Genomic DNA, 26,683 nt, shown 5'->3' on the forward strand with positions numbered 1-26,683 from the left:
TTTAAAATAATTCTACTTTAATTAAACTTAGGAGATAATATAATCAATTAATCAATATTGTTTAGGAAATAAATTATTATTAACTAACTTTGCAGCAGTTGAGCAAGTAGTAGTAACTAGTTTTCGCACTAAATGAATTTAAGATCATACAACATTTATATATATATATATATATATATATATATTTATAATAACATAAAATTTAAACTGGAATTTTTGCAAAAATACAGTGGGGAAGTTTATCTTTAATTCTGAAGCTGAAAATGACCTAGGAAATTAATATAAATGGCAAACTACTGGCCTGCCATTTTTTGTTTATTCTAGGTGATGCATCACCGCATAGGCTATTCAGAAATGAATTAGAATCACCATTATGAGTGCCAGAAGAAACTATCATGTTGTTCCTGATGAACATTAAATTGCTGTAGCCATGCTAAAAACATCGAATTAAATACAATTCAATGAAACTAGGTCAGTGCACGCTTAACACCGTAATGGCTTTCCGGAAACATCAGAAAGCGACGCAACAGCCACTAAAATCATTACTTTTGTGATAAACACAGCGCAATACATGTCAAGTATCTTAAAAATGGTAATCCGTGTTTCCAACGAGGATTCTGTTCATTGGTAATGCTTATTTTGGTTTAAGCGATAAAATTAACAAATGAAATCATAAATATTGTTGTGATTTATATCCATCATGGGCTGGTACCATCGAAACTACACAAAACATAAAATTACTGATGGCACGTTAAAACTTTCAATCTAATTTTTATAGATGCACACTTATTAGTGCAAAGTACTTGGAAATCCTTTCAAGACCAGGTGGTCTTATCACTTTTCAATTCTGGAAATACTACATTTGAACACTTCTAGTATGATGCTGCATTAAAATCCTGAACATCAACCATTTGTAACGATGAAAATTTACAGAGTTATTAGACATTAATTTTATTATTTTGGCTTTTCTATATTTTCACTTTCGTCGACTTCTGCCAGATTGCAGACTAATTTAAAGTGTAAATTATTTTCAAATTCCAAAGTTTATGAGACATAGTTTGGCAGTTTACGCTGACTGTTATTCATTTTTGTTCTTTTGCCGTTTTGCATTAGCGAGCTAGCAAAGATTAGCTTTGTGCAACTCTTCGGGGGAGTGACGGTAATTAGTAAGCCAGATTTAATCTTTGCTTTAATCAGGCTTTGTGAATCTGAATTACTTTGAATTTGTGCTTGAAATTATTACTCTACCTTTAAGCTAACAGACGTTTTGGTTCTGTTAATTTCAGTTTGTGTACCTGTCAGTTTCGACGTTTTAATAATTTTATTAATTTTGGATTTTACTTTGGTTGTTATACCTCTAGCTGAGGAATCGGGACGAATAGTCATTCGACAGTCTTCTACGGTTATATCGGCGAACTGGAAAGTTACATTCAATAGCATAAATTATATGTTTCTTGCAGCATGTCACAGGATGTGCAGTGAGCATTCGGTAAATCAACTGACTTTGTGTGATTAATGAAGTGGAATACATAGTGAGTGTAATGCGAATATATGTAATGACCCACATACCAGGAAATTCATTCGTCAATATTCCGTTGAGAAAAAAGATACAAAAATTGCCCCATCGCGTTTTTGAAAACAGTTGAGATTAAATTCACACGTCACATCCTATTTTCCTCATTTAAAAATTTCAAGGAAGCAAGGACAGACTTGTCCATGAGACTCAAAGTTCTCTGTCATGTAGTCCTTTCCACCCGTTAATCCTATCTCAAGTACAGTTTTAATTGCACAATTTGATGCACTAAAAAGGCGTTTTCAATCTGATATCGATTCAGCCTAATAACATGAAATATTTCTCCCCAAAATTGAAAAATTCAGTTACATTTATTATAATGGATACAAGCTTATTATTCTAAATTTTGGCTTTTGAAGTTCATAGCTAGAAAAAGCCAACATTTGTTTGATGCTGAGTTCTTTAAAGAAGAGTCTTCAATCTTCAGAAACAAATTATTGTAAACAATTACCCCTTAACTTTCCTTCCTAGTCACAAGCGCTTTAAGATTTAAAATATTTTGAATCTAAATGGGACATTTTCAATAAACTACAAATCAATTTGCGTCCTAATCAGTCCAATCCCTATAGGCAGCAATAAGAAGATCATTTTGCCCAAGTTCCTACGAATCCTAAATTAAGGTCTAAATAATTGTAGAGGCCCACCTAGGACCGAGCGGTAAAAGCCGCTAAACACTGGTAGTTCGACCCGGAGTTCGAGTCCTGGCCAACCGGCTGGCTGCATGGGCGTTTTTGTGTTTTCCCCCCATGTATAATGGGGATAACAGCTAGTTTCCCTTCAAAAAGACCTCCACAGGGCATTCCACCCTTTCCGTGTAGTGCCTAAGTAAATAAGTAAAAAATAATGTAGAAATAGCATCAGCATTTGATTCATAAGAAAATAAAAAGCAGAATAATTGAATAATCAAATATACAAGCAACACGAAAAAAGCAAACACAGTAGAAACATTTCTTTTGTAGCTTGTAACAAATGAGTTATTCGTCTAAAAAGGAATCAACAATTGCGTCAAATATTAAAAAATAAGTTAAATTCGAATAATCAATATAAAACCTCTGCAAACTTATTGAAGGAAAATGAAATCCCAACACCAAGAAAATTCAGTTCAGAGGAATGAAATGTAAGCAAAACACTTTGTAATTAATGTATTTATTTGATTAATGTTCTGAGGTCACAGGTTCTGAGGTCTGGGCTGAAAAAAACCATTTCAAATGTGAAATGGTGGTACATGCAGACAAACATGCATTGTGTCGTACATGTGTCGTATGTCATTTTGTGGAAGGAGGATCCATTCTGTTACATTTGGTCAGTCAAATTAGCAACAGTCGTTTCTGGTAGTAGATAATGCTGGATTTGTTGTCCAGACATATGTCATAGATGCTCGATAGAATAAAGATCGGTCAAAACAACATATCGACACACTATAGAGTAAACTGGGTGATAGTAGCCGTATGGGGACGAACGTTATCCTGTTGGAAAATGCGCGCACAAATTTGCTGGCAAGGCGTGTGAGACAACGACGAGAATACCATTGCTGTCATAGGAAATTACTTCAAATTACTTCCCTCATCATAACTCCTGATGTAGGTCCAATGTGTCTACGCTGCAGACAGACTGGTTCTAAGCGCTCATCTAGCCTCTTTCTAACCAACATACGGCCACCACTAGCACCGATATAGAAACGGATGTCATCTGACAACACAACAGATGTCTCCTTCGTTCTATAGTGAGTTGTAGCTTGATACCATCGAAGTCGCAGATGGAGGTGATTTGGAGTTAATGTTAAGGCTGCTACAAGGCTACAAGGTCCCTTTGTTGACGGAGGCGAGTGGAGCCATCTCGAATATCCTTTGGAAGTTGGGGCGTTTGTAACCATGCAAAGCGGCCTCGAGCTAGCCAGGTCTGGGAGCCCCTTCCTCCGGTTCATTGCCACTATGGTATCAACGAAAGCAGATGCAGTGCGATGCGCCGCAGACATGCAGGGTATACGCGGTCTTCCCTTTTCCCACGTGTTTGGCTGAAACCCGGCCTTTTTGAGTCAGTCAATATCTTTCCGTGACTGTTGCTGCTAACACTCATGCACAGTGGATACATCACTGCTAACTCTTTCTGCAGCATCGAGAAAAATTCACCTTCTCATAATCGTATTGCATGGCCTCGTTCACATTCAGTAAGCTGCTGATACCGCCTTTTTCCTCTTCTTAAGGCATTTCTGACCCAAATCTCGCTCAGAATGCCCAGTCCGCAGGTAATAAAGCACGCAAAGTTTACATCGCGTATTTAAAGCAAATGTTATTCGCGTGGTCATAGTGACGCTACTAACCCCACACTTATTCATCCAGCGAGAAATTTTTATAGATGACATGTGTAAGATGTGCAAACACACCATGTCAAAGTCATGTATAAGATGCGCACATGTGTGTTATTTGGGGGTATAATTAAATATAATACTTCCAAATTTCGTTTATCTAGCACAACTCCTTCGTGGTGTTGGTATTTAATTTTTCCTTCGCGTATTAAATCTGCATAGCTTTGAAGCACTGTATTGCGCTAACCCTAACATGTGCTATGATTAAAAATAATTTTAACTGGATTTGTTATATTAAAGCTAAAAGAAACTTTCTTAAGCAAAAATCTTTTTTTTTTTTTTTTTTTTTTTTTTAATGTGGTTTTGTGCAAAAATTAAATGCAGCAGGAAAAGTAAAGATGTGAGTTTACCTTTAAAGGGACGGTGGACTTTAAAAATTATTTTTTTAAGTTTTCATTTTTTCAACAAGAAATTTTATACATGTACATCTTATAGCATCAGTAAACAAAATATATGCTCAAAATTTCAATTTGTTTTAAATTAAAATTTTTTAAAGCAATTAATTAATTATTTTAATTAAAAATTTAAAATGCTCCATGCGCTCCAATTTTTAATATTTTTTCCTAATGTTTGCTTTATGTTACTTATAAAGGCTTGGTAAAAGTATTTGTGTATCCGTTATTGAATATGATGGATAAGAAATTTTTAAGGCTATTTTTGTGAACTTAAACCCAATTTTCGAAAAAATTTCACTTTTTGTTAAAGGTTTTCACAAGTTTAAACTTCTTAATAACCTCATATCTAAAAATGCATACACAGATCTACTGTAACATATAGCAATATAGTTTCTTCCAAATATCATCCATTTTTAACTAAAAATGAGACGCATGGAGCATTTTCAAAACACACAAATTGCGAAAAAATTTGTTTTGAGAAAAATGAATTTAAAGTTTTCCTTCAAACTTACCTTTAATACATGGTCATGAGAAACAGCAAATTAACTTTGAATATAAATTTGTAAAAATTCGATAACATTTTTGTAAGATTTAACTATTTTTAATCTCATAATATTAAATATGACAAAAATAAACATATGACAAATTGCTAAGTGATTCGAAGTTATACAGGTAAAAACAATTTATGCCGTATACTCAATGAAATTTTTAAAAATCACCCGCACCATATGTTTTACCTTCATTTGCTACAATTGCATTATCGTTTAGAGATTTACAATATTTTTTTCTATTTCTGTGTTTTTTCCATGCAGGTAAACTTCTCTTTTTACTTTGGTTCAAGCGACGCTGATCGCGCTTTTTTGCAATGAGTAGGGAAAACGAGTTCACTTCTTCCTGTTCTACGCTTATGGCATTTACACATCCAAAGTTAAATTCATTAATTGTTGATAATACTGACATTTCTAGCCTTTTTTTAGAAATAAACACTTTTTTAGGGCAATTGTTCCAAATTAAACTATGGATACTTTCATTAGCATTTTGTGTTTTACCAGAAATGCATCTGGACAGCAATTCTGTGCTAGCTAGCCTTTGATAAATTGGCAATATTTGAGAAAGAACACTTTCAGATACTTTAGTTTTCATGGCTTTATGTGCTTTCGGCTGCTCTTCATTTGCTACTGCACGTTGATAAAAACACCATGACAACGTACCGGTAGGACATTTCGAATGTTTTGGTGAGACATCAGTAGATGAACAGTGTAGTAAGCTTGCATAAATTGCAGATTTCATTTTGTCTATATCCGGTATGTTATCTTTTATGGCCTTTCTGTAATAGTTTGTTAACTTTAAAATTGTAGTTTCCTTCAGATTACCTTCTTTTCGTCCACCGATACATATACCTCTGGAACGCAGCTCTTTAACTTTATTGCGCAATCCTGCCCCTAAACGTTTTGCCACATGATTGATACATTCTTCTTTACTAATTTTTACGTCATTACCATAAAGATTCAGAGTTAATAAATGTTGATATGTTTTCGCATCCCCATCAGAAAGTATCCCAACATATCGCATATTACATGTACTGATGGACCGTTTCCATAAAATTTCTGCGGCTTTCATTTCCATAGCATTAGACGAACCAGAAAAATTTTTGGAACACTCTGGTTTGTGGCTTTCAAACCATATATGAAATTCCGCACTGTCAGCATCCATATCTCTTTTCGCGCATACACATTCAGGACAATATTTTGACAGAATTTCGTAGACGATAACTAACCCAGTCAAGACATCTACGACGATACCTATTCCATACAGTGATGTATGCCCCCGTTTTTGCCATGTGCCATCATACGACACTGTGACATCTATACACTCATCATTATTTATATTAATTAATTTTTTATGCTTATTTCGAACAATATTTCGAGAAAACTGAAGGAAATCATCTTTTAGTTTCCCCTTTTCTTCAGACAAACTGTGTAAACATTTAGCAAATGTCTTTTTGTCCATAGCATGAATTCCCATAATCATGGAAAACACTTCTAAGGCGGCGTGGCCTTTGCCTATTTTCAAAAATGCTTCGACAAGTTTCGTATTCACATCAAAAGTATTTGACCGTTTTACCCGCTCACTTGAAAATGTTGAACTAAATATTTTATCACAGTTTTTACAAACTAATTCAAGTTTTGTAGAATATCCATATATTCCTTTCGAAACAATATCTAAAGAGTTGGTTGAGCACTCGTCACACTTTATATTACATAGCAATGGATTCTACATTTTACGATTTATCAAAATATATGAATCATCATTTCGGTTATCACCACAGTCAGACGTTCGTAATAAACTTTCATTCAGTTTCTTTACACTGGCACTTATTGAAGTACTCGCTTCAACTATAGAACTTTCAGAAAAAATTGTTTGTTTATTTTTGGAAGAAACTTCTTCACTGTTCAATGTCACGTCATTTTCCGAATGAGCTGCCCATCGTTTTTCAATTTTGCTGACAGCTGCAAGTTTTTTCTTCGATGGTCGCCCTTTAGGCTTACGGTAACGACGACTTATGGCATGCATAATGTACAATAAATAAATATATATATATATATACTCTTACGCAAGAGGTTATAAATTAATCCGCAGTTCTTCCAGTCCAAGAAACTCAGTTATAAACAGTCCTGCAAAATGTAGTTGTATAAAACACAGCAAAACACTTTTAGCAAAAGAACTAAAGAAAATAGCGAGGAAAAGCACTTTTAAACTGTAAACAGTGAAATGGCAGTTACAGTTAAAACGTTATATTGCCAGGTTTATAAAGAATTAAATATATAAGTATATAAATATCAGCAAATAACTCTTGAAACATATTTGTTTACATTTTCGCCAAAATTTAAAGGGCAAAGTTTATGTTGTTTACACATTTTAAATGCTTGTAACTTCGTTAAAAATTAGAATATTTAAATTCGGTTTTTTACATACGATGCAGTTAAGCATATGTAATACAACGACAGTAAAAAAAAATTTCAATATTTTGGTCGATTTTTAGCTTTTTCAAAGTCCACGGTCCCCTTAATTAGCTGCAGCTTAGATGGCGCATTGTAATTTTATCATGCTTTGAAAAACCGCCAATGATTCAGCTGATTTGTTAATCTAAAGTAGCGGTATTTTTGAACGAAAGAGGTAGTGTTTAAGCATTTAATATCCCAAAATAATTTTTCTTCAGAAAAAGTACCTTAAATAAGTTGTATGTAACTTTAATGCTTCAAGAGAAAAAAGTAACTTATTCTTTAATATGTAGCAATTTAGAAGGTAATCGAGGAGCCCCACCTAACAATTCAGTTTATTCATGAAGTTGATAAACAGTAAATCATTTGTAATTTTTATACTTTTTATTCTCTAAGATTAATTACAACTTCACGAATTAATTGAAGCATTATGCAGAACTCCTCTTAAACTCCTATACAAAGATTAATTCACCATTTTTCCTTAAAGGGTTAAATTTGCATTCTGCAGCACTTCTTTCTTTTTGGTGGTGGTGTGGTGTATTTAATTACGGCAAAGCACACTAGGGCTATCTGCCAAAGGGGAGGGATGCCTTTCGTGGAGGACTTTCTAAGGGAAGCTGGCTCGTATACACGTTACGCATGGGGAAAACCACGAAACCACCCATGCAACCAGCCCGTTCGCGGGATTCGAACTTCGGACCGAACTACCAGTGTTCAGCGACTTTACCGCTCGGCCGCTGGTGGACCTTTTCTTTCTTTTTTGCTCAAGTAAAATTATTATTGAAAGTTAAATACTACCACCACTTTTTCTTTCCAAAATTTCCAATTTCCAATTTAACGAATTTACTTTTCTTATTGAATATAACTTTGTATTACATCACACTCTTGCTGGGGTCGTTTACTGTACTGGTTGAGATCTATACCCTGGCAGTCTCGGCTCTGGGGGTATATTATGCTCGAACCTGCATTTCCTCTAACTTATCTTATAACCTCGAATTTAATTTAATTTTCAATATTTCACACAATTGTTAATTTCTTTCTTAGATTAATAACTCGTTTGTTACAGGCTGCAATAGAAATGGTTTTTCTATGTTTACTATATTATGTGTTGTTTGTATATTTGATTATAGAATTATTCTGCCTAATATGTTGTATTTTTTAAAAATCAAATGAAATGCTTTGTTGTTTGTGCAATAATTTTTTACTTACCGATTTTGGATTCGTTGGAAATTTAGAAAAATCTTTATTCCAGTCTGTAGATGTTGGAATGATGAAGATACATTGATTTATAGCTTACTGAAGTTTTAAATTTAGTAAATTTTTGTCATTATCAGTTCAGAAGCAGGCTGATCCATTTTTTTCTGTCGATACACAAACCCTTTGATGACAATGTACCGAAGAATGGAAATTCGCTATTATTTGCTCTATAATTTTGATACTTTTTTGAAGAACTATTGTACTGAATTTTATTTGCCCTTTATATTATATTTTTTATTTATTTTATGCACTGTTGATCTCAAAGCTGGACACATTTATTTATTCACAGTAGTTTATTTATTTTCCAACAACTTTTATATTTGCTCACTCCGGGTTGCATATGAATTCGATTTAAATCTTTTCAATATTATTACCAGTTATTGCAGCGTATAGTACCTAACTGGATATTAGTTTTCGAACCTAACTGATTCGTTTGTATTATGCTTATTATGTTTGTATGTACATATATAAGGGTAAAAATAATTATGAGTAATTTAAAAAGATAAAGCTGCTAAGTAATAAATCGAAAATTTATTATTAGAAAAGGTATTTATATATCATCTCCAAGAAAAAGAAATTTAATTAAAGCTATGAATTAGTAGAAAAAACTTTAGTAAGTATTTTAAGTAGGTTTCCAAGCCAGTATCCATTGATTATTGTTAATTGATAGTAGATTGATTTGTTACTCTTAACAAGTCAATTAATCTGCGATGAATGACAATAGCTATTTTTTCGGCACTTTGGATTTTGAATTTAATATTTAGAATTTTTACGGTTAAAGGATTTTCTTTACATATTTTAAATAATTTTTACTACAATAGAAATCTAGGTAACTTCGGATACTGACTTGGAAAACATAGAATTACAAAGTTGAAAATCTCTGGCAATTTAAATAAAAATATTATTGAGCACAAAATAAAAGAACTTAAAAAGTTCTGCATAAATTTACGATTACAAAAATAGATAAAGCAAGTAGCAACTTCAGTATCACTTGAAAAAAAAATTACAGCCAACTAATTGAAGCAGAACTTAATAAAAAAGCTGGAAAAGAAATTTTGATTATAAAAAAGCTCAAAGCTTTTCACCGCAAGGTTAAAATTTTAATTTCACCCAACTACAACAAATTTTTCAACCTTCATGCTCTTCTCAAATTCCATTAGACACCACTTAAATTTAGGTTTATCTAATGGCATCAAGAATTATAAGAAAATCGTGTACTACATATTTGCAATGCAGCTTAAAAAGACATATTTGCAATGCAGCTCAGTTCTTTAATTTTTAATTCAGCTAAAAGTGGTCACAATTTTTGTTGGAGAATTAATAATAGCTTTCCAGTTATTTCTACAATTAAAAAACTCGAAATTAAGGAAATTAACAGTTGTGATTTTGAAAATCAATATACCACTCTTCCATTGAGAAAAATTTACAGTAGTCTTCTACTACCAAATTTATTTCCAGAAAAGGTTTCAATATTAACATCTTAATAAATGGAAAACTTTCCTCAACTGTACGTTCTTTCACAATTACATTAAATCTGAAAATACCATTTTTAAACAAATTAACGGCATCCCTATGGGCACGAATTTCTCAACACAAATTTCTGACCTCTACCTATTTACCAAGCAGTTTCAGTTTCAATAATCACTGAACAAAACAAATCTAAAACTATTTGCAGTACATACAGATACATGGTTGGTATAATTCCTATAGATAATTTTAGGTCCATAGAAAAATTTCAATTCTATCCTTCTTGTTTAAAAAATAATTGTAAATGCAAGTCTACAAGAAATAGATTATCTGAATCTCCAAGTAATTAACTACAATAACATAAAACCTTATGACAAAAGAAGAGATTTTAAATTCAAAACAATTAAACTAATTAATTGAGACTCCAGCATATCAAGCCAAGTTATAGGTAACACAATACTTAGTCAAATAAAGAGAATCAAATATATTTACATAAAGATTGACTACATGAATGATGAAATAATTTTAATTACATTGTGAGCTCTGTTTCTTCTATTCCACATAAACTAAACTAGATCCTGCAATGAACCTGCCGAATTCTCGCCCAGGCGTGAATGAAATACCAGCGCAGAAGAAGTGTTGAAAAGTAACCCTTTATTAATTCAACTCAGAAATAGAAAGGCACGGACTTTGCGCTTTACAATAACGCCGGCCAATTGCAGTGGAATTTTAACATAGAATATAAATCTATTCAAATCTAAAATAGGCTAGTGCTGTATTAGCACGTTAGGTTACGTCTAACTTAGGTTGACTACACAAAATCTAGAAGGCGTGACTATTATCCGAAATGGCCAAAGGGCGTACTAGCGTAACAGCAAGCTAGCAATGAAACATGCACTGGTTAGCGAAAACACGCTCTGAATAAACTCAGAGATTCACCAGTTTAAAAACTCACTTCATTCATTTTAAATTTACATTCTGGCGAGGAAATGCGAGGAGAAGTTCAGGAAAGGTGTCAAACTTAAAATAATTTGTTATGGAAAATAAGGGGAACCTTACAACACAAGTACTTACAAAAAATTAATTTTTTCACAACTTATTAATTTTTTCCTTAAAAAAGCTTTCGTTAAATATCGAATTTAATCTTTAAACTAATAAGTTATGATAAGCTTATCTGAAATCGAAAGGAGGGTAAGAAAGAATGTTTTGTTAGAAATAAAGTTTTGTATATTTTGTGTATAAACTGTAAAAGCTTTCTGTATCTACTTCTGCACTCTACCTGTTTAATAACAAGGCCCATTTCTTTTCTTAAAGAAACCTTAAATAAGTCTTAAAGAAACCATTTAAGTTAAGACTTTTTTTGTCAATCTTTCCATTTTTCTTTTTTCTTGAATTTTAGCCAGAAGTAATTATAAACTTATTAATTTTCCCATTGAGCTTTTTATCATTTTTATCATTTTAATACCTAGAATCTTTCCAAAGAGAGTAAATAATTCTTACCAACTGCAACCCCTCCCACTCAATTTAAATTTTCTTGTTTCATAGCTAATCAGAAAGCTTCTTACTGTAACTTTTTCGGCAATTCAAAAATCTGTTCATAGCGAAACAATTACTTGAGCTGTATCACTTCTAATATGGCAACCCTAAGCATGCTGCTGCACACACACCTCCGTATTTAATAGGAAAATGGCTACTACAATATTTGGCAGGCGTTTTAAAAAGCAATAATTAAAATTATTTTGGAGAATGTAAAAATACAAATGTTAATAAAACTTTAAAAATGTTTTTAACTGTATTATAGTTGTATCTATTAAGTAATTTTTCACTTTGTAACTATTAATTCTTATTTTTAAGTTTTACATATTTTTCCGTAATTTACTACACTTATTGTCTCTACATATACTGTCTTACACCGCGTCAGGGAATTTCCTTCGCATTTACTGAAAATCAAAGATTTAAATTACAAAAGTTACATTACTTTGCACATTTTACAATTTGGCATAGAAATATTTTTCAAAAGTGCAAGAGAGTCGAAACCCGGTCAGATTGAAATGTTGGTGAATTTATGGAAAGAGATTAATTCCACTTGAAAAGTCAAGATCTTTCGCTTTCCACAATACGCACTATCTTTAATAAGTTTTGCACTTTTCAAAACTCTCATTTTAATTGTTTTTTATTTAAAAATAAATATTTTCTTATTATTTAATAGAAAATTTATCATATTGAATTTAATTATTAATATATATATATATATACATAAACGTAATGAAGAAAGATGTTAATGAGAATGATATTTTGTTAAATATTGTATTCTACTTACTTAATTATAATAAAATTTTGTGGTTAAATTAAACAATAAATGACTTGTTTCGTATTGCAGCAGAGTTTGAGCATTAAGGCTCATTTTCTTTTTAAGTAAAAAATAATCGCTTTCAGAAAAATTGAAGCTTAATATTAATGAAATTGAACAATAAATGTCCTTGTATGCTTTAGTAAAAGAGCCATTTAAGTAGGTGGGTATTTGTAGAAAAATTGAGATTTTTAAGGAAACAGATTAAAATAACTTTTTATTTTTTTGATAATGTATCTATTAGCTAACGAAGACCGGTAAATCACAATTTACTCCTAAACAAAAGAAAAAGAAAAATTAAAATCCTGAATTGTTACCATAACGAAATTTACCCCAGATCCCATTTCATACATTTATTTACTTTTATCGAACGTTTCCTTGCTCTTGGTTATCCAGGTTTTATGTTCTTGTTGTAATATCTAAGAAATTCAATATTCACAAAGGCCCACCAGCGGCCGAGCGGTAAAGTCGTTGAACACTGGTAGTTCGGTCCGAGGTTCGAATCCCGTGAACGGGTTGGCTGCATGGGCGGTTTCGTGGTTTTCCCCATGTATAACGTGTATACGAGCCAGCTTCCCTTAGAAAGTCCTCCACGAAGGTATTCCTTCCTTTAGGCTAGATAGCCCTAGTGTGCTTTGCAATAATTAAATAAACGAAACGAAACAATATTCACAAAACGATTTCTGGTGTTAGATGTGAATGCTCATTGCAGCGTGAAAGAGTGTAGCATTCGGGGGCGGGATAAAACGCCAGTTTTCATTCAGTCCCTAATGATACACTTTTAGATCTACTTTCATTTCATCTGTTTTACGCTCTTTTAAAAGGAAAAAATACAACAAATCTATCTTAAAAAAAAAAAAAAGGGTTTGATGCCCACAAAGTTTGCAGTATGAATCTGCTGCATAGAAATTTCCGAAAGAAAAAGTAAAAATTGTTATATTTTCTTAAAGTAAAGCATAATATAATTTCCCAGAATTCAAGTAACGTAATTAATACTGTATAAAGAACTCTACTTCAGTCTCATCTTGTTCTAAAACACATTCAAAAATAAGTTTTATACGTATTGTATGCATGCATTTCTAAAAATAACATATGTTTTTTTTCTTTCCAACTTAGAGAGTGGCATATCTAATTCGCAGAAAAATATAAAATGTTTCTAATTAAAGAATTTTAATATTTTTCAGGAAATTTTTATTTACACCTTAAGATTAAATTGCGTCTTCAGCGTTCAAAGCGGAGACTGAAAAAAGTATTTGTGGAAACGATTTTATAGAGCTATTTTGGGTATGTTTGTGTATGTTAGGTCTATTACATTTTTTCGAGGATTATGCAAAACAGTTGAGGATAGTTTTAAATAAATATGTATCCACGAGAAATATAAAGTTCTTTTCGGCAACTAAAACAATTTTATTACATTTTTCTACTAATTCGCATTTCATTACTGGAAATAGTTAAGTGTACCTTTCGTTTTCTTTCACTAAAATTTATATAACCTATTAACAAGCTAATTTCTATTATCACATGCACTGAAAGTTAAGAAAATATTAAACCAATAATTTTATTTTTGTATTAACTTAATAGGATTTTATAACATCATTTAAATTACAGAAAACAACCACTTAAAAATTAAAAAATCTCAAGCTTTTTACAATACATGGCGCTTTCTTATTTTCTGATTGTATGAAATCAACCATTTAACTATTTCGATTTCTTCATTGCTGTTTTAAGAACACATATAGATGCTAATATTAAAGCAAGAAACTAGTACTGCTGAGTTTTATTTGGCATTTAGTATTAGCATGGACATTAATGTACTTCTCCAAAATGGCTTTTATTTATCAGCCAGACCCATTCAAGACAGTAATATAGATGCCAGTTTTTATAAAATATAACATTCGTTTCTTTCATGCATTTATAAGCTTCGAAATGATAGCTTCGAAATTGATTTTTGGGTAGATGGGATTAATTTTGAAGAAATGAAAAGGGTTTGTAGATGAGAACAAAATATTGTAATGATTTCCGAATCGATCAGATTTATATTAATTTCCATTAAATAGCAGTTTAAAAGTCATATATTTTAAACAATGAAAACAATACGCATGAAGGAATTTTCATTTTGTTTGATACCAAAATATTAAACAGAGCTTTGACATCAATATTTAGATACTGTTATGATGATATTTAGTTCTTATTCTTCAATTGCTTCTCATGAGGTTTCTATTTTCGCCGCCATACGCTGCTACGTATGAAATATACATTGCTAATACGTTGCAAAGCATTGATTTGTGGAAGAATATAAGGCACCTGGTTAGTAGCTTCAAAGAATTTTTATTACTATGAGTGTGAAAATAGAATGAGGGTTTTATAGTTGAGTACGAAAGCCGCTGGCCTATAGAAAGGTTTACAGCATTAACAATAGAAGAAAAATGATGTCTTTACAATAGTGGGGCATCAGTTCATTTTTACAGCTGTGAGTAAATCATAGCGGCTCTTGCTACACTGAAGTTCTGAAATTTCCCAGTTATTCCGCAAAGAGATGCATAATATTCTGCCGTTTTTGTAATACAATCCTGTTATAAAGGAGAGCAAATCAGAATACTGTGTTTCCTCATGTGCAATTGATGGCTTTTTCAAATGTATTGCATCCATCAAAGGGTAATAAAATACGTGATAATCCAGCCCTCTCATGACACCGCAAATTCCAATATCGAATTTTTGGATATTGAAGAATTTTAACAAATTGGGGAGTCCATGCCTCGTTACAAAATATGTGAAGGACGCGTTCGGATTCAAAATGTCTGTGTAGTTTCTAGAAAATTTTCTTTTCATTGCCTTAACTTGGTTCGAAAATTCTTGCCACATGAGCATATAAATGAAAATCAGATTTCCCGTCAGGCAAGACGACGGTGGATCAAAAATGATAAGCATTGTTTACGAGGTTATTCATTTGTTTCGTTTAGTGTTTCTAATTTCATTTTTAATACTGTACTCAGTTGGGGGGGGGAAGGGCGCAATTCTTTCGCTCATCCAGGTTCCAAGGTCATGTGCTCTCCAGGCCAGCGTTTCTCAATCTGTGGTTTCCTAAATTTCCCAAAAAGACAAAACATAAAATTTAATTTAGTTGCGTATATCATAATATTGCTGAAAATCCCAGAGTTCGAAAATTATACATGGCAATCGTTTATCACATTTCCTCCGAGACTGATATTTTAAGAAATTTATTACAGGTTAAACCTACCTATGGACTTCTCACTTTAGTCTTAATAACAAACTAAGAATTTAAAGAGCTATGACTGTGATGCTTCTTAGAGCATACACTAAACATAGAACAGCTACGCAAGAATCGGCATGGCCATCCATCTCATTTATTGCGAGCACCAACGTTTATTTAAATTTTTTACATATACGATATGGATTATCCAAACTTTAATAGCTTTGAATTATTGAAAACGAATACAAATTTGTTTCTGTTAACTTTCTTACTTAATAACAATATAAAATTAAATCAATTTTAATTAATGGTATTTTAAATGTATGCGCATAGTAACATATGCTAAAAATATGATTTCTAAGGAGACAAGAATAAAGTGGTCTGCAGAACATTTCAATTTATAAAAGCGGTCCCCTATTTGAAAAAGGTTTGAGAAACGCTGCTCTAGGTTATTATCGAACAAGTGGAATTTTTATGACAACTTAAATAGGTGAGTGGCTCTCTTTTTGAACTTTCCTAAGCCCTATTAACATCGCTTTAGTTTTCCTTTTCAGAAATGGAGAGCTTAATTTTTGAGTACAATGTTGGAAATTTCAGACTTTCTTTAACACCGATATTCACATCCTTGATCATAAGAATGAGATCATCCATATATACTACTAATGGAGTACTCTTTACTTTACTCCACCTACTTAACAGCTGGTCCACTTAGATATGGTGCTTATCAGCCTGTTTATGTCCTGCCAATGTTCTAATTTTGTTCGCAATTCCGGTCTTTATAGCAAAGGAGAACGAAAGTACAGTGTAAGGAGTTAAGTCAGGCGTGCGGCTAAAGCAGTCTGATTTAATTGTACTACTATTAGGATGAAAGAGGGCAGTGCATGTGCTGTTCTTTTGGTTTTGGTTTAAAAAACGAGCTATCGCTTTGTGGGTTCTCGAAATACTATCCCTTAAAAATATTATGCAATAATTCGTGCACCAGTACAAGTACATAAATGTAGAGGTATGATACAATTATAATTTTAGTGCAATATTATATTATGAAGGTCTATTATATTCTAATACTAATGCACTTTACAAATCTGTTGTACATACATTAAAACTGTTATGCAAAATTTATTTTGGAGATAGAAGTTCAAACTATACTTAAAAACACATCTAGTGCGCTGATAAATGGAGCACTCTGCTCACTATGAACAGTACGAAAGCAATGTTTGGAACAAAATTTCACATCAGCTGACAAACTCCTTTAAAAGTTTATAAGAACATCATTCTAGCGTGAATACTAAGACTTTAAAGAAATACTGCTATTTGGAACGTGGTCTGTGGGAATATTTGAATCCAGATTGATTCTATCAGTGTACCGCCATTCATGGTGAACTGAGGATAGTCTTTATCCTTTAGATGGCTGCTAATTACTAATAATTATAGGTGGCTTTAAGAACATCAAGTTTAAGTTAACTCTTAAAACGTCCGCCTAAGAGAGAATTAAGTACTCTTCTTACGTAAAGAATCACTGTACTGTCTTTAACTCGTACCTTATGTTCACGAAGTATGTGGTTTAGTTCACATTGTGCATGGCGAGTTCAGACGTTCATTTTTTTATAAAACTATTTCTGCAATATCTCGGTTAGAAATAAATGTAGGTATATTGGACGATAAGAAGATTCTGAGCATTTAATGGAGTTAACATAAATCTTCAGCGGCATATAAACATTCTTCAATAGCATCGGCATTCTTCAGAATTTTCCATTTACTGTTTACGCGGCATTTTCTTATTAATATCATGAATACGATCTTTTTTAAGTAAGAGTTAAAAATAAGTTTTATGCAATTTTTTCAAAGAAATGCTGAAAGAAAATTAAAAAGAAGATATCAAGATTTTCACCTGTTGTTTAGTGATGTAAATTGGCCTGTTGATTACGAGCCACGTGACTGATTCATGACATGCAGGTACAGTGAGTGAACCCTCATACGTCACGAAATGAGACGTCGAAGGCAAAAGGCCCTGGACGGACACATGATGTAGCGGAACTTCTTGCCCTAGAAAAACAAATAAATTACACAATTTTAGGAATAATATTTCAGAAAAATATTTTGAGTATAATCACTTCAAAATATTAAATCATAGCTTGAGTTACATAGCTTGGTGTTATTCTCTTTCATATGAATACGTCAAATGTGTCCATAATGACCAACAAGTTATATCTGAAACGTCATTATAAAACCCGTTTAAGATGTTTATTTCATTAATTTAGTAACATTTTGTTGTCTATAATTGAATATTTGAATCTTTACCTGAATACGGAGCAGCAGGAGCTATACTTGTCCAAAGGAAGGGATGCCTTCGTGGAGGATGTTTTGAGGACAATGACTCGTATTTGCTTTACGCATGAGAAAAACAATGAAAGCACCAAAACATGCACTTATGCATTGCTAATGTGCCCAACATTCCCCAGGACATGATTCTGGGTTCATTTCATAGAGTTTTAAAGGTCTTAATCTCTCGACCATTGGAGAGACTTCTTTTTATACTGTTGGGAATATAAATATGATATCACCATTTTTTGAGTAAGTAAGGGACATGTATTTGTTTTCAAAACGAAAAAGGAAATTTATTCAAAGTCCTTTCGATAAGAAGCTTCAATATTCACCTGCTTTTCAGATAACACAAGAAGTCTGTTTTGTCTGTTCTGTCTGTCTGGCTGGTTTGAAGCAATCCCATCATCAAATCAGTTTTTGATATCGTAATAAGATTTGAATTGTTCTCCAGAAAGATTACAGCTCTGTATGGATCGAAAACATTTTATCCAAAGGATTAACATTTGCTAGAATTTCCTTGACTGTTCTTGCACTATGTGGGTGAGCTGTTTTTCTGCGTATTCTGGGCGTTTTCGTTTCACTGTTTATTCAAATTGCTTAGCTGTTGTTTGTAACATTCAACATTGATTGTCTAACTTGATTGAGACAGCTAAAACTGTTATGGCAATTTTTCACGTTTTTCCCCATGTGTATCAAATTAATGAACTTTAAACTGTCGAAATCATTCTTTCAAGTTGTATTCTATAGAGAATATTCACAATACATTTTCATCAGACAACACGTTTCTGCTTTTTGCTTTGCAATAAAACAATGAAGTAACAACTTCTTGCAAATGCTATTTTTTTGGCACAAAACTCGAACATTTTAATGAGATAAAAATAAATATTTTTGAACTTTTATCATATGTCACATATTAATTACTAAAGATTGCCATCAAACTTTAGCGTACCAATATTCAGTTATAAGTAAAATGAGTTACAAACAATATCTTTTAGGAAAAACCGTAATCATATTTGTACAACTAATAATTAATTTTAACTTGCTTATTCCCTAAAAATTATTTGTTTCGGTTATTCGTAATACTTTAGTACTTTGAGTTGGTTACAGCCGAAAACATCGCGGACGAAAACGTCACGGAGAAAACAACGCAAGGCGAAAACGTCGTGGTACAAAACATCATGTGAGAAAACATCGCAAAGAGTAAACATCGCAGTTCTAAAACATCGTCGTCGAAAATAAAGTGGTTCAAAAACTTCGCAGTTTAAAAACATCGTCGTCGAAAATATCGTGGTAAAAAATAAAGTATCTGAGAAAATAAGAAGGAAAAGTAAGCATAGAAAATTAATGCAACTTATAGCACTTAATAGAATTTTAAACCGACATAGTTAACTAACAAAAGCCATTAATACATCACTTTTATAAAGTTTTTACTGGTAATTTTTCATGAAAAGTATAACCTATAAGTTGCATTTAATTTTATATGCTTAAGTTTCCTTCTCACGTTTTCAGGAAAATTTATTAGTTAATAAAAAAATGTGAAAGTAAAAATTATCATTCTTTACATCTTGCGCTCACAAATCATTATGGGAATATCCATTTACAATTACTAAATCTGAAAAAAAAAAAAAAAAAAAAAAAAAATGTCTGCGATGTTATCGTCATGCGATGATTTGTAGATACTTTATTTTTTACCACGATATTTTCGACGTCGATGTTTTGTATCACGATGTTTTAGAACTGCGATGTTTTCTCTTTGCGATGTTTTTTCCCACGATGTTTTGTAGCAAGATGTTTTCTCCTTGTGTTGTTTTCTCCGTGACGTTTTCGTCCGCGATGTTATCGGTGCACACCCTTTGAGTTTGCGAATGAACATCAGAGCACCAGATGTCTCTCATTTTGATGTAAAATGTCTAAAATGCAAAATATAAAATGCCTTTCCCCCAATGGCGGTCTTTAGCCTTTAAAAACGTTGGTCACTACTAGGCCAGAAGCGGCGGTTTCTTTGTTATAGAGCGACCTAATAGGTAGGCCGTCGTTGTTTCCTGTGAAGGAAAGGACAAATTACATCCATGCCTACTTTGGAACCCGCACCCGCACCCGAGCCCTTCAGTACAGCAGTCAGAGCCAGTAATCACCTTCCCTTCGCGACGGTATAAGCTGCAACATATTACTTCAAATCATTGGTTGCTTTTCTACGATTTCCATCTGTTTTTTAAGTGGACGCTGATTTCAAACTATTCTTTTTTATAGTCAAAAGAAAAAGTAAAATTACCCCCCTTTTTTTTCAAACTTATTATTTTGCAGTTTGTTATTTCATGGCAGGTGAGGCGAAGTTTGTTGGTCATGGTCACCATTTTCAAAATTGAAAATGCAACTGATACTACATTTATCCACAGCCCGATTCCTCAGAAATAATACAAACAATTAATCTCCACCATATTATTTTTTATTTAGAGAATGGAAATAAGTAGCTTGCATAAATTTGACTATAAAGAAATGTGTTCTATGAGTACTAAATTAGAATATTAAATACCGTCTTCCATTCTAACCTTCTCATTAATAAAGTCATGGATATTTGTGATATTTCTAAAACGATTCGTACTACTTCTTATTTCACGAGGCTTTCATTGAAAAATAATTCACAATTAAGCCATTATAATATTTAATAATTTTACTTTAAATTACGATCCATTAAAATGATTTTACATCTTTCTAAAAAGACACAGTATTCAAATAAAACGGTAAATAAAACTCTCCTACTTTACTCATAAAATGTTAAATCTCCTTTCAAACATGAAAATAAACAAAGTCTCGAAAATATTTTTGTCGACCAATCGAGCTCTGCCAAATCTTGACTTCTCAGAGAAAGCGGAGAAGGGCATATAGATATAATGATTGGTAAGGAAAGCAGCAGGGATGTGGAAAGACTGTCAAGAAGAGATATTTATCAGGAAGCGAACCACAGGAGACTATTTCGTCCTCCCAAGACTAGATCAAAAGATAAAATAAAAACTCACAATAGGTACCCTTCATCTTGACGTAGAAAGTGTTTTTTATTTTAGTTTGACTATTTTTTTCTTTAGTCTGAGTTACGCAGATATTTTCTCAAACGAAGGCATCACAGAGCATCATCTTCTATAGAATACGAGATTTATTAAAATATCAGTCTCTTTTAGCTCAGTCTTGGTGAAGTTTATGTTTCTCTTGCTTTTTTAGAAACTGCAATAACGTCACTCTTCTCATAAGGTTTGTTCCAGAAGTTTTATCACAAAGTAACTTGACATTTATGATATTTTATTTATGTTGATAAGTGTTTGCTACAATATAAGTCTGCATAATCAGAAGTTTTCTCTTGATTCACTTTTGCAATAAAATAAGTTGGTATTAAGTATGATAATCAGAGTTAAGTTTCTATTTTAATTCTATTTTTCATTTATGTTATTTTTCATTTGCAGTAAAGCAAATTTTATTTTACTAAAAAAGAATTATTAAGAATATGCAGACGATATCAAATGGGCAGACGTCTCTGAATTTAGAACAGGTTTTTCTATAACAGATAAAAGTTAGATTAAAAACAGACAGAAGCTAGCCGTGTAATAGGGAACTAAACCGAGTTTTGCCTGATGCGTTGCTTGTAATTTTACATCCCCATTATGCCTAACTGCTAGTTGTCTCAACAACATAAAAGCTTTTTTTATTGGTAGGTTTTAACTTGCTGTTCCCTTGAATATCAAATACAATAAAATGTAATACATTAGGTAAGAGAAGAATATTACAGACAGACGTAAAACAAGGAAATGTTGTATGAAATTCTTACAAACGATAAAAAATGAAATTTCAGGTGTGTGATTACTCAGAAATTGAAATTATACGTAACACTGTGTGATCTCATACTTTATATATAAAAGATATACTTTATATATAAATAATTATATATTCTGTGTTCAAGTCATTTTTTTTTCTAGCTCAAAGAAAGAAAATTTCAATAAGAGTTTAAAATCAACAAGTTTTGTTCGTATAAGGAAAGAGATTCATTAAAAATTGATGGAATTCATATTTATACCAGAAAATAAAAAATAAGATTGATAACCTCTAATCTTGTTTCACTTTTGTGTAGTGGTTCTGCACGCTGGGACGGTATTCTAGAGGTTCGTGTTTCGATTCACGGCGAAGGCGGTTGCTAATGTTTCATCTCTCTGACCTCAAAATTATCTAATGTCACTACAGTGGCGCCCGAACTATGTTGTGTAGCGAATTTAATTTAATTAAGTGATTCATAAAAATCAAAATTTTAATTTGTAATTATTCAAAATTTGAGCTACGCAAGTTTGGTTATATTCTTTTTGGGCCTATTAATTCTAGTGTAATATATTTTGGCTTTCCGAGTTTACGCGAACTGCGTCTTCAATCTTGCACACAATGGATAAGTATTTTTTTTCTACGTAATAAAATCAGTTTTTCATGTCAAAAATTAATTTGATTTCTTAGTATTTAATATCATTAGTTGCAGAAAAATTAGCTCTTTAATTTGGCATAACTTTCATTTTTCTAACTTTAATTGCATTTCAGTTATGAGCTTTAATTAGTAGATTTTTCTTCGTTTCGCTTGTGATTTAGTTAAAGGGGGATGAAATGCCTTCTTTCCGGTTGAAAAGTCACTTTTTGCGAGTTTTCAGCGTTCCTTCGTTGGGACCCTTGCAGGGTTGTTGAAATTCCTAATCTCCCCCGGTCGCAGGTGGTGTTTATTTGGCGAGGGTTTGGCGACATAGATTTTCCGTTGAGGTTTCAAAATAGTGGTTTTGGCGAGTTTGATAACATGAGGGTATGCTGTGGTTGCAACTATTTCAACTTTCGGCGAAAAATGGGTTGCACCAACTTGGCAGTCCGGCGCTTTGCCTTTTAACGGGTTGTTTTGTGGGACGAGCGACTTTTTGACACTTTTTGCACTTTACTTCTTTTGCCCTTTGAATTGGCCGGAGGCGACAGCTGACTCCGACGAAGAAAATGGAGCTTCGCCCCGATAGACCTACGGGCCTCTTGGCTAAGCGCTGTGAGCGCGGGCCGTAGGTATGGGCATCTATGTCTTCAAAAAAAAAAAAATCGAAATTCTTTCATCAGTTTTTTTGTTGTGTGTGTTTGTGTATCTCAAGAAAAATATACAGAAGTAAATTTCTAGAAAAATGATGCGCACCATTGATTCGTCGCTTCACTCGAGACCAGAGCGTTAATTTACAACCGTTGTTTTTGGAACCTCATTTGCTCATCCTAAAATCTACTAGAACTTCAAGGCTACCGTAATGAATAATTTCCAACCGTTGTTTTTGGAACCTCATTTGTTCATCCTAAAATCTACTAGAACTTCAAGGCTACCGTAATGAATCCATACTGTTCTACGAACATTTTTTTTTCCCATTCAACCGGCCCCCAGCACTGTATTTCACTTATCTTGCCGTATTGGAACCTCATTTGTTCATCCTAAAATCTACTAGAGCTTCTAGGCTACCGTAATGAATCCAAACTGTTCGACGAACATTTTTTTTTTCATTCAACAGGCTGCCAGCATTCCTCAGGAGCTTCGATGGATTTCTTTTGTTTGATGCTCCTTAACAGATAAGTTCTTTTCTTTTGGTTAATTCTTGGTTAGTTAAATATTATAGATTCCTGCAGTTAAAGTGATTGAATTAACTTAATTTGTTAATTTGTTGAACCCTAAATTTTTTTGTAGTTGATAACTTTATCCTAACTCTATAGAAATCATTTTTCTTTGGTGTATCAATCAAGTAAAAGCATTAAATGGAATAAAGATTTATATCCTTATTAAAATTATTGTAACTTAACTAAATGGTTAAGAAAATTAAGTTCTTCAGGAAATTATTTACTTGAATGTTTTTTTGAATTACTCATTGGTGAGGATGATTTGAAATAGTGCTTGTATTAGAGCATTCTTGTTTCTCAGGACGAACTTGTTTGTAGAATAGTAAATGTGTCATTACTTATCTTTATCCGGTTAAACCTTATTTAATTAATCTAAGAAAAAAAAATTAAATAATAAAAATTGTTATGTGCAATAATAGTATTTAAATGATGATATTGAGTGCAATATTAAGCAATAATTTTTGTTGTATTGAGGAATTCTGTGTGAAGTGGAAAGTGTAACTTGTTAAATTTTTTTTATTTTCTTCCCGGGGAGGGTAGTGTTCTTAAATTTATAGTTTATCTTGGTATGTTTTACCAGATTTTCAATATTAAATTTAATAGTAATTACAAGGATGTAAAAAAATAAAAAAAAATAATTACTTGGAAATGTTTGATGTGTAAAACAATAGTTCAAATTTTGTTGAATATATTTTGATATATTTTTTTTAACTAATGGATATTAATACATATATAATTGGCATTAATAGTTAAATAAATAAGTTTTTCTAGATCATTCAAAGGTTAAATATTTGTGTGTGTGCTCATGATTTTCACCCGTCTCATTCTAAAATTGATTTCAGGGTTAATCCGAAAACACAACGCAAATGTACAGGTCTTATTGATATTAGTATGTTACTGTTAGAAAATTTTAAGTGTTATGTCAACAGAGTAGGAAACAATTTTGGTACCATGTGATTTTTTAAGGAAACATTTTTGGTGCCATGACTTTTTTTAACATAACATATTGGTGCCGTGATTTATAACATAACATATTGGTGCCGTGAACCTTCGAACCAAATTTTAGCACTTAACAATTTTTGTTGTTCTGTTTATTTTTGCATCACTTTTGGCTTGCGCTTATAATGGAACTTAATTTTGACTTGAGACTGGTGATTGTCATGTGTACTATTGCATATTTATATGAAAGTTTTCTTCCACATGTCTAGGCTTTTTACTGAAACCCTACTCGTTAGTTAGTTACAGTGACAGGCCTATACAGTGGTCGTATTACTGTGCTTATTTTATACTTATTGTTTGAGGTTGCATACCAGATATGTACTACTGATACACATTTGGACTTTAAAACTATTGTATCCAACACAAACATTTTCACGCAGTACCTGTTTAGTTAAGTATTTTCTTGTTGTGCAAAATTTTGTATTGCATGTTTACATATTGATTTTGAGGATTACTGTTTCACACTTTTGCAACTGTATGTTTGCAACATAAGGTTAAAAGGCACGCGTGTTAATCACACATTGGGATACATCCCTACTTTATATGCTTGCAATTACTGACATCCATTTATCATCACTTTTAAGTTTTGGTGAGAATTGCATTTGTGTTAATGAATTGATTTTTTTTTTTGCTTATTGCATTTTGAGTGATTATTTTGAAGAATTTTAATTTTAAGTAATTGAATTAGTGTCAGAGCGGTATTTTGGTGTTCAGGAATTAGTAATTTTCTTTTAAAACCTCTTGAGATGTGTTATTGGATTTGTTTTCCATGGAATCAGTACCTAATTGAATTGAGTTAAAAATTTGGATATTTGAAATGTTGGTTTCTTAAGGTTAATTTTGGTTAGATTTGTAAAGTTGCGCGGGACCAGTGATTATTTATTTAGGGATTGATTGAATTTTTTTTTGGAAGTTAATTTTCAGCCGGAGTGAAGTTTGTTGTTTAGCTTTCTGAATTTGAGTAATTGAATATTCTACCTTAGTTTGTGAATTTTGTGAACATTTATTGCTGTCTGAGAAATGTCTGAAAACAGTAGAATAGTGAGTTGTGCGTTTTACAAAAATTTTCAGTTGTGAATTTTGGAAAAACAAAGATTTTTTTTGGAAAGGTAGAGTTGGTTTTGTTTGAAGTTTTGGAAATGTAGTTAAAAGCTATTATTCTTGCTCATAGTTTTGGCTTTTCAAGTAGTTTTAAAGGTTGATTCATAGTGAGGTTATTTGTGTGTGGTGTAACATTGGTTTTAACAGTGATTTTTTTTTTGGTTTGTCAATTTTTGAGCTTAATAGCTTATTGTTTTGATTTTGAATTTAAATTTTTTTTCTTTGGCTGAACTTGTTGCAGTGTTGCAGTAAATTTAAAAGTGGATGTGAAATGTGTTTGGAAATTTAAACATTGATACTAGTGGAAGTGAAATTTGTTTTGAGAAGTTAATCTTGAATTTGTGGTATTAGAAATTACTTATGTGAGTTTAGCGTTGTGGAGATTTTGATTTGATTTTAAGATTTTTAAGAGTGATTAACTCCACTGAGTTTGTACTGAGTTTCTGTTTTCAAGTTGGTTGTCTTTCAAAAACTTTTCTTTTTTGGTTTCTGGTTATACTGTGTGGTTACTGAAAAATTTGTGATTGCTCTTGAGGCTTAGTGTATTTCAAGGAGTTTTGTTTTGAAGTGGTTTAAGGAGAAATATAGAATTGGGTTTTGTGAGATTTATGGATTTTGAGATTTTGAGTTGAGATTTTTCTGTGTAAACACTTCCCTCTTGTCTGCTTTTGCATTTTTGTGCCTGCAGTTTTGTAGTTTTGTTGTGAAGTAGTCATGCTTACGATTGCTACCTAGAGTGCAATGCATACTCTTCATCTTCTTTAATTACTCTCCAGGATCTAGACTTTGAGAACATTGGGGAAGCATTGTTTTCTTTAAAAATTGTGGCAAACCTTTTGTTGGGCACCTTCTTGTTTACGTGTAAATTCTGTGTGTAACCTGCTTCAGTTCTGTTTTGTTGGATTCATTTTGGCTCTTTTCAGAATTTGATTTTTTTGCTTTGAGCTTGAATTGTTTATGAATTTGATTTTTTTTAAAAGTGTTAG

At 32.2% G+C, this 26,683-nt stretch overlaps 1 protein-coding gene across 1 annotated transcript in view; it reads right to left on the bottom strand.

The window, feature by feature from the left end:
* The window catches only part of LOC118182444 (carbonic anhydrase-related protein 10-like), a 1,559,317-nt gene that overhangs the window by 120,357 nt on the left and 1,412,277 nt on the right, over positions 1–26,683 (bottom strand). Inside the window, exon 7 of the mRNA XM_085806946.1 lies at positions 17,509–17,663. Coding sequence (XP_085663072.1) covers positions 17,509–17,663 — 155 coding nt within the window. The remainder of the gene's footprint in view (positions 1–17,508; positions 17,664–26,683) is intronic.

The sequence above is a fragment of the Stegodyphus dumicola genome, chromosome X1 (genome assembly GCF_044657685.1).
Source record: "Stegodyphus dumicola isolate Sdum_Otavi_A_Nest chromosome X1, ASM4465768v1".
NCBI lineage: Eukaryota > Metazoa > Arthropoda > Arachnida > Araneae > Eresidae > Stegodyphus > Stegodyphus dumicola.